The sequence below is a fragment of the Sturnira hondurensis genome, unplaced genomic scaffold, assembly GCF_014824575.4.
Source record: "Sturnira hondurensis isolate 20B ecotype Veracruz unplaced genomic scaffold, ASM1482457v3 Scaffold0004136, whole genome shotgun sequence".
NCBI classification, from domain to species: domain Eukaryota; kingdom Metazoa; phylum Chordata; class Mammalia; order Chiroptera; family Phyllostomidae; genus Sturnira; species Sturnira hondurensis.
Window position 1 is genome coordinate 1419868 of NW_028076767.1, and position 15648 is coordinate 1435515.

General features: G+C 38.2%; 1 protein-coding gene across 4 annotated transcripts in view; it reads left to right on the forward strand.

Moving 5' to 3' along the window:
* INO80D (INO80 complex subunit D) overlaps positions 1–15648 on the forward strand; it is a 64965-nt gene that overhangs the window by 11901 nt on the left and 37416 nt on the right. For 3 of the 4 annotated variants that reach the window (XM_037043514.1, XM_037043512.1, XM_037043516.1), the window contains exons 2-4: positions 4720–4812; positions 4917–5163; positions 8829–9574. In XM_037043514.1, the coding sequence (XP_036899409.1) occupies positions 4946–5163; positions 8829–9574 (964 nt within the window). In that variant the 5' untranslated portion in view covers positions 4720–4812; positions 4917–4945. Of the gene's footprint in view, positions 1–957; positions 997–4719; positions 4813–4916; positions 5164–8828; positions 9575–15648 lie in introns of those variants that run through there. The other variant, XM_037043515.1, reaches the window with a different exon arrangement.

Consider the following 15648-nt stretch of genomic DNA (forward strand, 5'->3'; position numbering starts at 1 on the left):
CTAAAAGCAGTGCAAAAAAGGGTAATAACATTAAGATGAAATATTTGCCATGTAAATAAATATCAAAGTCTAAATTGGTTAAACCCATTTATCAAAAGCAAATGACACTTGGAGCAAAAAAGTCAGCCAGCTAACAGATGGCATCTGAAAGGAGACCAGCAGATAATATTTTAGGCTTTGCATTCATACAATCTTTGTTGCAACTATTCAGCTCTAGTGTTACTGCATGAAAGCAGCTATAGACAACATGTAAATGAATTAGCCAGGGTAGTGTTCCAGTAAAAGTTTATTTACAAAAACAGTGGGCCGACTTTGTCTTGTAAGCAAGAGTTTTCTTTTAAGCAAGAGTTTTCTTACCCGTGCTTTAAAACAGTGCCTCAGAAAACTTGAGAGTAAAAGGCTGGGCAAGGACTTAACTGGCAAATTCAAATAAAATGGGAGTCTAAATATGTATGTCAAACAAGGTTGAATTCAAGACAAAAATCATCACTTGAGTTGCATTTCCTAATGCCAAAGAATGATAGTCTGATAGTTATAAATCTCACATATCAAATAATACAGCTTTAAAATTTATAAAACAAAAAATATAAGGAGAAACGGATATCAGATTGTAGTAGGGGATTTTGACTCATCTCTTTCAGCTGTTCTTTTATTTGTCTTATTTTGTTCCCTTTTATTTATACTGTTGACACTAATACAGATGTCTGTATTCCCTGCATCCCACTCTCCCTTCCCTCAGGCATTGCCACACTTGTCTGTGTATATGAGTTATACCTATATGTTCTTTGGCTAATCCCTTCACCTTTCATCCAGTCCACTGTCTACCCCGCCATCAAACTGTTCATATGTCCATGCTTCGTGTTTCTATTTTGTTCATCAGTTATTTTACTCATTAGATTCCATATATAATTGAGATCATATGATATTTGTCTTTCTCCAACTGGCTTATTTCACTTAGGATAATAATTTCCAGGTACATCCATGCTGTTGTAAAAGGTAAGAGTTCCTTCTTTTTTAATGGCTGCGTAGTATTCCGTTGTGTGAATGTATGAACGCTTTTTTTTAATCCACTCATCTGTTGATGGGCACTTGGGCTGTTTCTAGATCGTGGCTGTTGTAAATATCTTTCCTAGCACTATCTTTCAGCTCTTGACAGAGCGAGCAGACAAAACACGTAACAACACAGTGGACGTTAATCCCCCAACATATGGTATAACAAACAATATACTCTGGAAACAATGAGTACATTTTTTTTTCAAGAATACCTAGTAGGCCCCTGATAATAATACCTGAGACTTAAAGAAAATCTCATTCAATCCGGAAAGCAGAAATATATACAGATTATGCTCCTTATTCTTATCTAGAACTAAAAACAAAGGAAAGCATAAAATTCTACCATCTGAAAAAATTAAATAACTCTTGAATCAAAGGAAAAATTAAAATATTAAATTCAAATAAGCTAGAAAATACTGATAATCAAAATTCTGGGTACTCGTACCAATAGAATATGGCTAAAGCAGTACTCAGGAAAATTTATAAATTACTAAGTAAGAAAAAATGAAAATGGAAGAAGTCAGCCCAAGAAGTTACAAAAAAAAGTAATAAATGGATAGACAGCAGAAAGAATTATTGAAGATAAAAGCAGAAATTAATGAATTAGAAAACATACATGGAGATACTAAAAAATCCAAGAGATTTTGGTTTGGTTGGTTGTTTGTTTGTTTTAGAAGATACTGGTAAAAAAAATATGAAACAAAAACCCCTACTGAACCTGCCGTGAACAGAGGGAGAAAACACAAACACCACATATGTGTGTGAATGAATACACAGAATATGAGAATAAATCACGTACATTTAGGACATTAAATGTAAGAGATCGCATTGCTAAATTGTATGCAGATAGAGTTGAAAACTGGATTCGCTACACAAAAGCACTACTGAGCCCTGGCAACTTGTAGGACCATTCTAAGGACCTTAGAAACCATGGCGCTTTGTAACTTGTTCAAGAACATAGGAAAAGAGAAAGACTTTCTAAATTATTTTTTGAAATATTATATTGATACCCAATTCTGGCAGAGCACACCAACAGGAAATGAGCCCATTCTCAAAATACAAAAATCTTAAAAATTAGGAAGTATAGCCCAGCAGCGCATTAGAAGAAGAACACATAGTGACCAAGTTGCTTTCATCCCAGAACTGTAAGAGTTCAGGATCGGGAAATACTGAACACCATATTTTAAAAGAGAAAAATGATCATCTCCTTAGAAGGTAAAAAATAATTTGATAAAATTAATCATTCATTCTGAGTTGTTTCTAAAGAACAACTCTTAGTAAAATAGGAATTAATACTTAACGTAACAGGAAATACATTATGATAAAAGTCAGCAGTTTTTGTACCGTTGACTCAAAGCAGTTTCATTTAAAGCTAGGAGTAAGAATGGTTGCTATTATTAACATTGTTCCAGTAGTTTTGGCCAATTCAAATGAGAAAAAATGTGTAAAACTAAAAAGAAAGGGGAGACCAATCGACAGATACAATTGTGTACCCTGGAATATGTCCAAGTAAAAAGTAAACACTGCCCTTCACATCCCTCCATTCCTGACCTTAGATATTTCTCTTGATTTATAAAATATATATGTGGGTACATGGGCTCATTTTTTTTCCTAGTGGTAATCAAACTGACTCTGAAAATTACTTTTTTCTCTTATATCCAGTGTGGTTTTTTTTCCCCCTGGAGTTATAGATTTACTTAAACTAATCCATGAAGGATTTGTGTGTGCCAGGTGGATGAAGAGGCCAAAAAAGTGTAAAAGTGAAACCGCATGGGTTTTGGAGTAGATCCAGACCTTCAGAGCAGCCAGATCCAAAATTTTAGTCCCAGCTTTTTCTTGCACCCTAGTAAGTGAATGGGTAAAGCCATTATTTTTGTTTTACGTTGGTATGATTAGGTTTACTCAGTAATGAATGTGATTTTTATTTTTTAATTAATTTTTTATTGTTCATGCTATTACAGTTGTCCCAATTCTTCCCCTTTGCCCCCACACCCAAATGTGATTTCTATTACCCAAGATACTATTTCAGAGTTTTCGTTTTCCAGTTAGAGTAAGTGAAATACTTCTCAAGGGTAATACAAATTATCTATTTTGTATCACTGGCAGGTGGAGTGTAGTCACAAGAATTAACATGAATTATAATTTTCACTTGCTCAGTGCTTAGTATGTTCATGCTCTGTACTATTTGATCCGTGGAGCAGCCTGGCAATAACATAGCTACTGTCATTATCTCTCTTTTACAGATGAGAAAACTGGGGTTAAATGACTTGTTCAGGGTGACCAGGTCCAGATTTGGGACTTGAGCAAACCTATCTCCTGACTCCTCCAACATTGATGTGTCTTGTCACACTCACTGGTGTTAAGGAATTTCATAGTCAGCTTTGTAAAGGAGAGAGTGCTCCCTGAGCTTTTCTGTAGCTGGTATCTCAGCTGTCCGTTAGACACGTGGGTGACTTTTGGAGTGTGGACAGAGTGTTAGATCACATCAGCCCTCTACAGCCCTGAGTGGACAAATTAGTTGATTCAATTTTTTTTTAAGATTTTATTTATTTATCTTTAGAGGGGAAGGGAAGGAGAGAGGGAGAGAAATATCAATGTATGATTGCCTCTCATGCATCCCCTGCTGGGAACTGGCCTGCAACCCAGGCATGTGCCCTGACTGGGAACCGAATCGTGATCCTTTGGTTCGTGATCAATCCATTGAGCTACACCAGCCAGGTTGATTCAGTTTCATTGTAGACTATGTGGTGTTATAATATGTAAATGCTACTGCTGGATCTTTTGTGTTTAGAGAGGTAATGAGTATTGTGTTGTTTCTTCCATTTTCTTACTAAATCTTTAAAGACTCATAAACCATGATTATTATTGTATTTCAAAACAGGGGTGTCCAACCTGTGGCCCACGGGCTACATGTGGCCCAGGGTGGCAAGTAATGTGGCCCAACATAAAATTGTAAATTTACTTAAAACCGTTTTTTTGCTAATCAGTTTTCTTTAGTGTTTGTGTTTTTAATATGTGGCCCAAGACAACTCTTCCAACGCGGCCCAGAGATGCCAAAAGGTCGGACACCCCTGGTGGTGTGACTGGGGGTGTCCTGTGTTGCAGAGCCCTAACTGAATGGTGGGAATATGGTGGGGTGTGAGTCTTTGGGCTCAAGAAGTTTATAGTTTGGGTGGGATAAGAGAGGGGGAAGATTAAAGGGAAAATCACTTTTTAAAAAACAGCAATTGGCTTTTCTTTGTATTTCATAGAAACATTTGTTACAAATTGCCAAATATTTGCCAACTTAACAAAAAATGTAGACTTTCTGAAGGAAGTTTGAGGTCTGTTGGCATTGTAAAGAGATTTGGGTTCTGAAAATAGGTATAGCCTGTCAGCGCCAGTAATGAAATGAAAAGTCCTGCCACCTTATATTTGTTTGGTGGAAGACCCCTAATTTTTAAGGTATTTTCAGAACTTAACCAAAGGAGAAGTTACTTAGTTCAATTTGGAGGGGTAAGGTAACTTAAATATTTTATTCCTCATTATCTGAATTCAGTATTTGGATGTTGGATTACAATGAAGAATCTATCCCATTAGAAGGGTGGAATCCTGGTATTTTACTTCCAAGGTGAGCAAGCTTTGCTTATTTAATTTTGTTAACTAGGCCTTTTGATATTTTTGTAGACAATCTGCGTCATCTTGATTCTGCAGCATTCCAAAGTGTGGTATCCTTGGGGTTCTCTTAACATTGCTATGGTGCAGAAGATTTAAAATCAGGTATGGCTGTGGGGCTAGAAGTCCCTCAGTGAAATTCTTAGCTTAAATCTGCCTTACACTCTCTGATTTATCATTTGGGTTTCTTTTTTGTGGTGGTCTTTTAGCTGATGTTCACAAGGAATAGAGTCACGTGATGTATGAAGGGAAACATATACACTTCTCTGAGGTTGACAATAAGCCCTTGTGCTCGTATAGCCCCAAACTGTGCAAGCAGCGGCGACTCAACGGCTACGCTTTCTGTATCAGACACGTTCTGGAGGACAAGACTGCCCCCTTCAAGCAATGTGAATATGTGGCCAAGTATAACAGCCAACGCTGCACCAACCCCATCCCCAAATCAGAGGATCGTAGGTAAGAGCTAATAATGGGATTCTATCTTTGATTCAGTTAGAAGGCTGGGAATTTTTCTTTTGATGTGGTGAATTTAAATGATGCTCTCTTGGGGTAATCTAAGAAAATTCTGAAAATGCTTCTAAGGATGACAGATAGCAGTTTTTTTAAAAAAATGGAGTAGAAAATCTGGGGAATTATTTGAAAAGTATGCTTGAGTGTCATATTTTTTATTGATTTAATAGACATTTTAAAATTATTTAAAGAATTTTTTTCCCTCAAAGTTGTTGCTTGACATCTTGGCACTGCTGTATTTAATTTGCAGCTTTATAAAGTGTTTCTGACTTGTCTACTTAGTTTTGTCATCTGCCTAAATGAGAAAAATTGTAGCAACTACTTAGGTGTTGTAATTAATGATAATTTTGAAATTTTTAAATCTGTACTTGAAAGGTAGCAATGTCCTTAATTGAAAAATAATTATTCAGAAGAATGCTATTTGAATCACTCAGATTTGTTTTCTCTGAGACTTCTAAAGCAGTATTTGGCATTGTTTTATAATTTTGCCTTTTATGATTAAAAAGAGTTCCATATAGAGTAGGTTTACTATGAGTTAAAAACTATTTTCATAGTAATGGTAGGTTTTATCACTACAATTATGAATTTAGGCTTTGCTGAATTTTTAAAAAATAAAATGAGGTGCTTTTAAAGAAGTTGTATGCTGGTGGTTCATCTCTCATATTTGTAGGAAAATTTACACTGTATTTCACATATAATCCCTTTTTCACATCTTTTTGGTTAGTTCTCCAGAAACCATGTCGATCGCTGTAGGCTATTACAGAGGGAAGCATGCTTATTAAATACAACAGTTTCAAATACTTGCTAGCTTTAGGTAGAAAATTGAACTTTTTACCTCTCAGAATATATGTATACATACATATTGCTTATGTATAGGAACAAGGGTGAACTTTTTACTTGCACCTTAGACGGCATCATCCTTGTTCCTATACATGTGCAAATGTCACCTACGTGAAATGTTTGAAAAAGAATCATGTATTTTATATGTCACACTGAACAATTTTTACACTTTTAGGGTGAAATAAGTAATTTGTGGGTAGAGATCCCACAAAAATTAGTATAGTATAATGTGATTTGGGAATACTCCATTAGAATTTCTAAAGAGCATTTAAGGCTTCAAATTAGAGTACCCGAAAGTCAGAAACAGCTGCTTAGTGAGCTAAGGAATAAAACTTTAATCTCAGGTGAGAATGGGACCACTGTATTAGGGTAAACATATCTGTCCAGTTAGTTGTAGCAGACTGAAAATGTTAATTTCTTACTCCTGCCCTTTTTAAATTTAAAGAATGGAAGAATTTGAATTAAATGTTTACTTCAAGCTCCATTATAAACACATCTCAATAATTTTGTCTTTAGTTTATCACAGTTGGAATTGTCAACCTTGGATTTTTTTTCAGTTCAGCTGAAACAAGTATTAACTTATATCTAACAGCAGAAAGTAAAGTGAGAGTCACTCTGAATTGTCCAAAATATTAATTTTGTGAAGCATATATTTTTCACTTAGATATACTAAGTAATTTCCATTTTAGGACAAGATAAGGGAAAGGATTTTTGTGTTGTTATGTCAAGAAAAGCTATACTTGATAAGTGCTAATATACATATTTTTTTTCAAAATTAGCCCCAAAACATATGAATGCAAATGGTATTAAAATATACACATATATATTTGGTATTAATATTTTTGTTTGTTTGAGTGTTTGAAATACATTAAAGTAGATTTTAGAAGCCAGTAGTAGTCTTATGTTACTTCAAGAAATCCAGGTCTAATTTGTGTGATATGTCTTAACCTGTGTATAAATATTGATAATTGTAACTATACTACATGACTTACTGTAGAAAAGATTAATGTTCTTTTTTTTAGTTTTTATTTTTATTTTAAAAATTTTACTTATTTATTTTTAGAGAGCGGGGAAGGGAGGGAAGAAGAGAGGAAGGGAAACGTCAAAGTGTGGTTGCCTCTCATGTGGCTCTCACTGGGGACCTGGCCCACAACCCAGGCATGTGCCCTGACTGGGGACCGAACCACCAACCCTTTGGTTTGAAGCCTGCACTCAATCCACTGAGCTACACCCACCAGGGCTAAGATCAATATTCTTTAGAAAACCACTTTCATTATTGTTGGTGCACTTACTCCTTGGACACTTATGAATTTGAGATGGTTTATGTATTGTTTTAGAAAAAAAAATTTTCCAAGGACTTTTAATTGACAGAATTATTGGGTTGTTGGTCAGCTAGAAGAAGCTTCTTGATGGCTGGTGCCTAACTTCTCTGGTGTGTATTATAAATGCTAACTTACAGGGTTCCAGCTTTTTGAAGTAGAATAGTGATATATTTGGTAGAAGTACTGGTATAATTAAAAAGTAAAGTCCATTTTCTAAGCTAAGGCTCATTACTGTAACTCTGGTTTCTCAGAGATAAGTGGTTATATTAAATTGGTTATTTTATATAAAATAACTGCATATTTTTAGTAGTATGTGTATATTTACGAAAATTTCTTATCTGTGTGTTTATTTTTTAAAAGTTTCATTAAGCTATAATTCATATCCCATACAGTTCACCCATTTAAAATATACAATTCAGTATTTTTTATTATATTGACAGGGTTGTGCAACTCTGACCGCAGTCTAAATTTACAAGGTTTTCATCCCCCAAAAGGACCCATTAGCAGTTACTCTCCTGTCTGGTAACTTTTAGGCTAGAAGTTCATATTTGCATTCTTATTCTGAGTGCTGTTCATAACCAAGTAAGCAGCTCTAGTTCTTGCGGTGGACGATGTTCTATCAGGGGCGGACGATGTTCTATCAGGGGCGGCTGGCTGCTTCGGAGTCCTGCTCTGCTGCGCCCGCCGCGAGTGGAGAGGGAGGCGGGGCAGCTGGACGCGCGTCAGCCGCTGCTGCGCGGCCGGTGAAGCACACCGCGGTCTCCTTTGCCGGTTCCTGCTGCCTGCGTGTGAATGGGCAGGAAAGGCTCCGTTCTAAGTTAAAAAAAAAAAAAGCCTTCATTTTTCTCCACTAAAAAAAACTGTCCTTTTGTGAATTTGAAAGTGTGTGGGAAACAGCAACAAAAACTCTTTACTGTTTATTGGTAAGCTTCTTAGAATGGGCGTCGCTGGAGCCCTTTCCCTTGTGGGCCACAGCCTTATGAATCTGTTCTCTGTGTGTAGAACATACAGTGGGCACTTGACGTTCCTAAGGGTGATGGCGTAAGATCTTTATGAATCCCTAAGTACTTGAATGGCATTGGAACATAAATATTTTTCCTCCGTATGAGAATTTTAAGTGATTCTTGCTGAAGAACTTTGTTTGGTACGAATCCAGAGCAGGGAAGCGGTCTGAGAGGCGAGCGCCGGCCACTCACTGTTTGAACGCCTGCTGGCTGCCCGCCTGTGCACATGTTTGGCTCACACTCTTGCTTCAGCGGAACCGCCCGGACCCTGAGGATTGCTTCAGAGTGTGGAAGTTGCGTATGTGGAATTCATGAATGTCAAGAGTTACTCTAGTCATGCATTTTTAACGTATTAGGATTCACATATTACAAAGTGTAGTTTTATATTCTGCTTTCCTTAACATGTATCATGAACATTTTCCCATTTATGTTTGTGTTTTTAAAGGTACTGCAACAGCCACTTGCAGGTACTTGGCTTTATCCCGAAAAAAGAGAGGAAGAAAAAGAATGATCCTATAGATGAGGTAAAGGTCAGGCACCAGATGGATACCATGGCCTTCAGCCTGACGGTGCCCACATTGGCCTTGAAGGTGCCCAATGGACTGGATGGAATGTCCCTCTCTCCACCAGGGGCAAGAGTCCCTCTCCACTACCTGGAAACTGAGTTGGAAGACCCGTTTGCTTTCAACGAGGAAGATGATGACCTAAAGAAAGGGGCAACTGTGAGAAAGAAGTTGCAGAGCAAGCTGGCCCAGAATCGGCAGCGCCAGAGAGAGACAGAGATTTTAAAAGTCCGACAAGAGCACTTTAGTCCCCCTCCTGCACCTTCACAGCAGCAGCCTCCACAGCAGCACTCCCACCTGTCACCTTTGTCCACTTCTGTAAAACCTCCAGCGCCACCGCAGGGTTTAGTCTGCAAGTCACCTCAGCCTCAGAACACCAGCCTACCACTGCAGGGAGTGGCCCCCACCACACACACTATAGCACAAGCGAGGCAGTTGTCTCACAAGAGGCCTCTGCCCCTCCTGCCATCAAGTAGGGCTCCTGTTGCGGACCCGCCCAGGACTGACCGGGTCCTTATGAAAGCCACAGCCTTCTCTCCACATTTCTCTTGTATAAGTCGACTGCAGAGACTGGTGAAACTGTGCACCCAGAAACATCAGTTGGACACTGATCTGTTTCCCCACTTAGGTGAGTTATCTGTTTTACCATGACATATATGTGTAGTAAAACAAAATGTGCCCTTTTGCCCCAGACTTCCTTTTCTTTTTGAAAAAAAAAATTAATTTGAGAGAGAGAGGAAGGGGGTGGGGAGAGACACACACACATTGATGTGAGAGAGAAACATTGATTAGTTGCTTCCCATACACGTCCCCACCAGGGATCAAACCTGCAACCTTTTGGAAGGGATGTCATCCTGTACACTTTAGGGTTGGGGGTTCGATTCCTGGTCAGGGCACCTACCTAGATTGCAGGTTCACTCCCCAGTTGGGGCATGTATGGGAGGCAGCCAGTCAGTGTTTCTGAAATTGGTGTTTCTCTCTCTCCCCTCTGCCCCTAAAACCAATAAACATATTTTTAAAAAAATAAATAAATAAAGCAAATAAATGAGGGACATCGATATGTCTGTTGATTATGTATATAGATAGATGTTTACCTGTTAGGTATGAGCATAGGTGAAGTGCGAATGGATATACACCACCAAACTGTTAACGTTGGCTATCACAGGAGGATGGAACTGGACAGGGTATGTTTTTTTAAGGAGATGGGAGTGGTACCTCTTAATATAGCTTTATATTTTTTGACCTATTACTAAACCATGTATGACTTGTTAATTAATAAACACCCCAAACCTTATTAATGCTTATTTATTAATACCTTGGTATATTTTTTCAAGTATGTAAAATTAGGTTCTTGCTATACATAGTTTTGTAACCTGTTTTAAAATATTTCGTAATGTATTATGAATTAGTATGAACATAATTTGTGACAACTGAGTACCTTTTCTAATTTGAGTCATTTCCAGTTTATATCATTATCAAGTGTTGTAGCTCTACAGCCTTCAGGTAACTACTTGAAGTAAAATAACTACTGTCATATCTTTAATTTTTCCTTCAAATAGATTCCTAGAAGCAGAATTGCTGATTCCAAGCTTTTGCATTTTTTAAAAAAGGATTTTAATGTGTGTTGCCAAATTTCCTTTCAGAGTTATTTTGTCAGTTTCACCTTTGGAAGTATATGAGAATGACAGCTTCTCTACCTCTTTATAGTCATGGGTATTCGATGTTATTATTATCATCATTATTACTTCACCTTTGCAAATTTGATAGAAATTTTGCTTTAATTTGCATGCTTTAGATCAGCATTTCTTGAAATTTTTGGCCTTAGAATCGTTTTATTTACATTCTTAAAAATTACTGAGTACACCAAAGAGCTTTATGGATACGAGTTACATCTATTGATACTTACTGAATTGGAAGTTAAAACTGAGAAATATTTAAAATAATCATTCATTTAAAAATAAAAACAAACTCACCACATGTTAACATGTTCTTTTTACAAAAAATAATTGTTTTCCAAAACAATTATGTGAAGAGCAGCATTGTTTTTACGTTGTTTTGAAAATCATAATATATGATTTACTGAAAGATAGCTAGATTCTCATATTTGCTTTTGTGTTCAATTGGTCATATCATGTGGTTTTGGTTACCAGATGAAACTATGGCCTTAGGTATTTGTAGTTGACAAAGGGAGGAACGCTTTAATTGCTTCCCCCGTCCCCAAATAATTGTGGATATTCTTATTTGACTATATACCAAAACTTGGCAAGTGGTAGTTTCTTTTATTTTTTAATTAATTTTTTATTGAACCTATTGGGGTGACATTGGTTAACAAAATTATATGGGTTTCAGGTACAGAGTTTACAACACATCATCTGTATACTATATTGTGTGTTCACCACCCTAAGTCAAGTCTCCTTCCTTCACCATTTATCCCCCTTTTCTCACTTCTACCTCCCTTCCTCCCCCATTGCCTCTAGCAGTCATCATACCTGTTGTCTGTCCATGAATCTTTCTATTTTTTTTCTTTGCTTAATCCCTTCACTTTTCTTACCCAGCCTCCAACTTCCTCCTCTCTGACAAATCTCAGTCTTTTGTTCTCTGTATTTATGAGTCTGTCTCCACTTTGTTATTTTAGTTTGTTCATTATATTCCACATAATGGAATCATATAGTACTTGTTTTTCCCCAACTGGCTTATTGCACTTAGCAAAATACTCTCCAGGTCTGTCCGTGCTGTCACAAAAGGTAAGATTTTCTTCCTTTTTAATGGCTGAGTAGTATTCCAGTACGTAGCCGTACTACAGTTTTTTTTAATCCACTCATCTATTGATGGACAGTTGGGCTGCTTCTAAATCTTGGCTATTGTAAATAATGCTGCTGTGAACTTAGGGGTGCATATATTCTTTTGAGTTAGTGTTTCAGGTTTCTTTGGGTATATTCCCAGAAGGGCAATTGCTGGGTCATAAGACAGTTCTGTTTTAAATTTTTTGAGGCATTTCATACTGCTTTTCACAGTGGCTGCCCCAGTCTGCATTTGTACTAACAATGCACTTGGGTTTCCTTTTTCCACATCCTTGCCCGCACTTGTTTGTTGATTTATTGATAACCGTTCTGACAGGTGTGTGGTGATACCTCGTTGTGGTTTTAATTTGCATTACTCTGATGATTAGTGACATTGAGCATCTTTTTGTATGTCTATTGGCCATCTGTATATCCTCTTTGGAGAGGTGTTTACTCATGTCTTTTGCCCATTTTTTACTTGGATTATTTGGGTTTTTTGGCATTGAGTTTTATGAGTTCCTTATAAATTTTGGAAGTTAACTCGTTATTACTTGTATCAGTGAATATGTTCTCCCATTCAGTGTGTTGTCTTTTCGTTTTGTTGATGGTTTCCTTTGCTGTGCAGAAGGTTTTTAGTTTATAGTCCTATTTGTGTATTTTTTTCTTTTGTTTCCCTTGCTCAAGACAATATATCAAAAAAAATTTGTTATGAGACATGTTTGAGACTTTACTGCCTATGTGTTCTTCCAGGATTTTTATGTTTTTGAGTCTAATATTTATCTTTAATCCATGTTGAGTTTATTCTTGTAAAGGTTTTTTAAAAAATATATTTTATTATGCTATTACAGTTGTCCTATTCCCCTCCTTCATTCCCCTCCACCCTGCATACCCCTTCCCTTCACATTCCCCCCCTTTAGTTTATGTCCATGTGTCACAAGTTCTTTAGATTCTATATTTCCCCTACTATTCTTGCCCTCCCCTCATCTATTTTCTATTTACTGTCTATGCTACTTATTCTCTGTACCTTCTCCCTGCTTCTCCTCCTCCCACTCCCCTGTTGCTAACCCTCCTTGTGATCTTCATTTCTATGGTTCTGCTCCTGATCTAGCTGTCCTCTTAGTTTGCTTTTGTTTTAGGTGTGGTTGTTAATAACTGTGAGTTTGCTGTTCTTTCACTGTTCATATTTTTTAATCTTCTTTTTCTTAGATAAGTCCCTTTAGCATTTCATATAATAAGGGCTTGGTGATGATGAACTCCTTGAATTTGACCTTATCTGAGAAGCACTTTATCTGCCCTTCCATTCTAAATGAAAGCTTTGCTGGATAGAGTAATCTTGGCTGTAGGTCTTTGGATTTCATGACTTGGAATACTTTTTTCCAGCCCCTTCTTGCCCGTAACGTCTCTTTTGAGAAATCCGCTGACAGTCTGATGGGAACTCCTTTGTAGGTGACTGTCCCCTTATCTCTTGCTGCTTCTTCCTTATCTTTAATCTTGGTTAGTGTAATTATGATGTGCCTTGGTGCATTCCTTCTTGGGTCTAACTTCTTTGGTACTTTCTGAGTTTCCTGGATTTCCTGGAAGTCTGTTTCCTTTGCTAGATTGGGGAAGTTCTCCTTTATTATTTGTTCAAATAAGTTTTTCACTTGTTGCTCCTCCTCTTCCCTTTCTGATACCCCTATAATTTGGATGTTGGGATGTTTAAAGATGTCCCAGAGGTTCCTAAGCCTCTCCTAATTTTTTTGAATTCTTGTTTCTTCATTATTTTCTATTTGGTCATTTTTTTCTTCCTTCTGGTCCACTCCACTGATCTGAGTCCCAGTTTCCTTTCCATCACTATTGGTTTCCTGTGCATTTCCCTTCATTTCACTTCGTTTAGCCTTCATTTGTTCCTCTAATTTGTGACTAAAATCAACCACTTCTGTGAACATCCTGATCACCAGTGTTTTGAACTGTGCATGTGATAGGTTGGCTATCTCTTGGTTGCTTAAAAGTATTGGCTCTGGGGCTTTGATTTCTTCTTCTCTTTGAGCCATAATGTTTTAGTCTGTTTGCACCTGTTATGTATGAGGGGCGGAGCCTTAGGTGTTCACCAGGGCGGGGCGACCCAAGTTGCTGGGTTGTGATGCTATATGTTGGGGCAGGGTCAGAGAGGGGCAATGGCGTTTGTTCCCCTTTCTCTCGGATTTTGGTCCCCTCTGCTGCTTCCCACAAGCAAACCAGGCCCCCCTGGTGCTGGCTCCCGGGTGTGTGGGCCTGTGCACTCCCCAGGACCCTGTGGGTCTCTCCAACAAACTCTCTGTGAGCCTGGGAGCTTCTCCCGGCGCCTCGACCTCGAGAGTTTTTCCAGTTGGTGCTTTTAGACTTTAATTTCTGTCACTGGGGTTCTAGACTGGGCTGTCTATCTCACCACTCGCTCCTTCGCCTGGTTCCTTCGCCTGGTTTATCTGCGTGACCGCAGTCAGCCTGCTGCCTTGCGCCCCCACTGGGTCTGCCAATTGCCACCCCAGCCCGGGATCTGCCAACGGCTGCCTGCACGCTTGGATCGGTCTGGTTGCTTTCTCCTGTGCAACCCCACTCCGCCAGCCGCTGACTCCTCCCCTCTTACCGGTCTGGATGAATGGTTCATTATTGTCGGAGTTCATTCAGTACATTGTTCATACTATATTTCACTACTTTTTCCCTATGAATTTGCTTTTCAAAATGTAACACAACATGGGGCAGCTATTGCTTAAAAGAATTAAAAGAAAGCCCAAGCCACATTAGAAATAGGATGTTACCATTCTGCCCCTCCCTCTGTCTATAGTGGGCAAGAGCCAGGGAATGGCCCTGCCTAGTGGCTGGAGTCCCTTCCTCCAGAGGTGCTGGGAAAGGGGGTTGGGGCGGCTTTGTCTTATTCTAGGGCCCTTCTTTGTTGAAGTACAGAGTGGCTCCACTGGTGTCTTTAGACTTTTTTCTTGCCTGAACTTCTTTTATCACCATCTGGAATATATTTTATGTTTTTATGACATTTTAGTGTGTGATGTTTTGATACTTAAGACAGTTTACCTTTTTCTTTTTTGTGAACTTTCTTTGCTTGCGTTGTTTCTCTTCAATTTGTGAGGTGTCTGACAAAAGAAGTTCTTCCTTCCATAAACCATTTGCAACAGCATGGATGGACCTAAGTGGTATTTTGCTAAATGAAATAAGAGAAAGACAAAAACCATACAATTTCCCTTATATGTGGACTCTAAAAAAGAACAAGCAGAATTGAAACAGATTCGTAGACACAGAGAACAGACTGATGGTACCCAGAGGGGAGGGTGGCTGGGGGGACTGGGTGAGGGATTAAGAAATGCAAGTTTGATAGTTACAGAATAGTTATGAGGATGTAAGGTACAGCATAGGGAATATAGTTGGTAATATTTGTGATAACTATGTGTGATGCCAGGTGGGTACTGGAAATATTGAGAGAAACACTTTGTAGAGTATATGAGGGGGGCTTCCCTCACAAAAATCAGAATTATCTTCTGGAGGGTGAGACCCTTGTATTGGGTTGGCTAGAAAGCCCTTCTAGTTGTTTCCATAAAATAAGACACAGTTTTCATTTTCACCAATAATTTTATTGATTTGGATATTTTGAGTATGCCAGTTATCTTTTGCGTTGGTATACCATTTGAATATTCTTTTTTTTTTTAGATTATTTATTTATTTATCTTTTAGAGGGGAAGGAGAGAGGGAGAGAAACATCAATGTATGATTGCCTTTCGTGCATCCCCTGCTGGGAGTTGGCCTACAGGGAACCGGCCTGCAACCCAGGCATGTGCCCTGACTAGGAATCGAACCGCGATCCTCTGGTTCACAGGCCCGCGCTCAATCCACTGAGCTATAGCAGCCAGGGCTGAATATTCTTAATTAATGTCAGTTTCATTGCTGTCAACTTGAA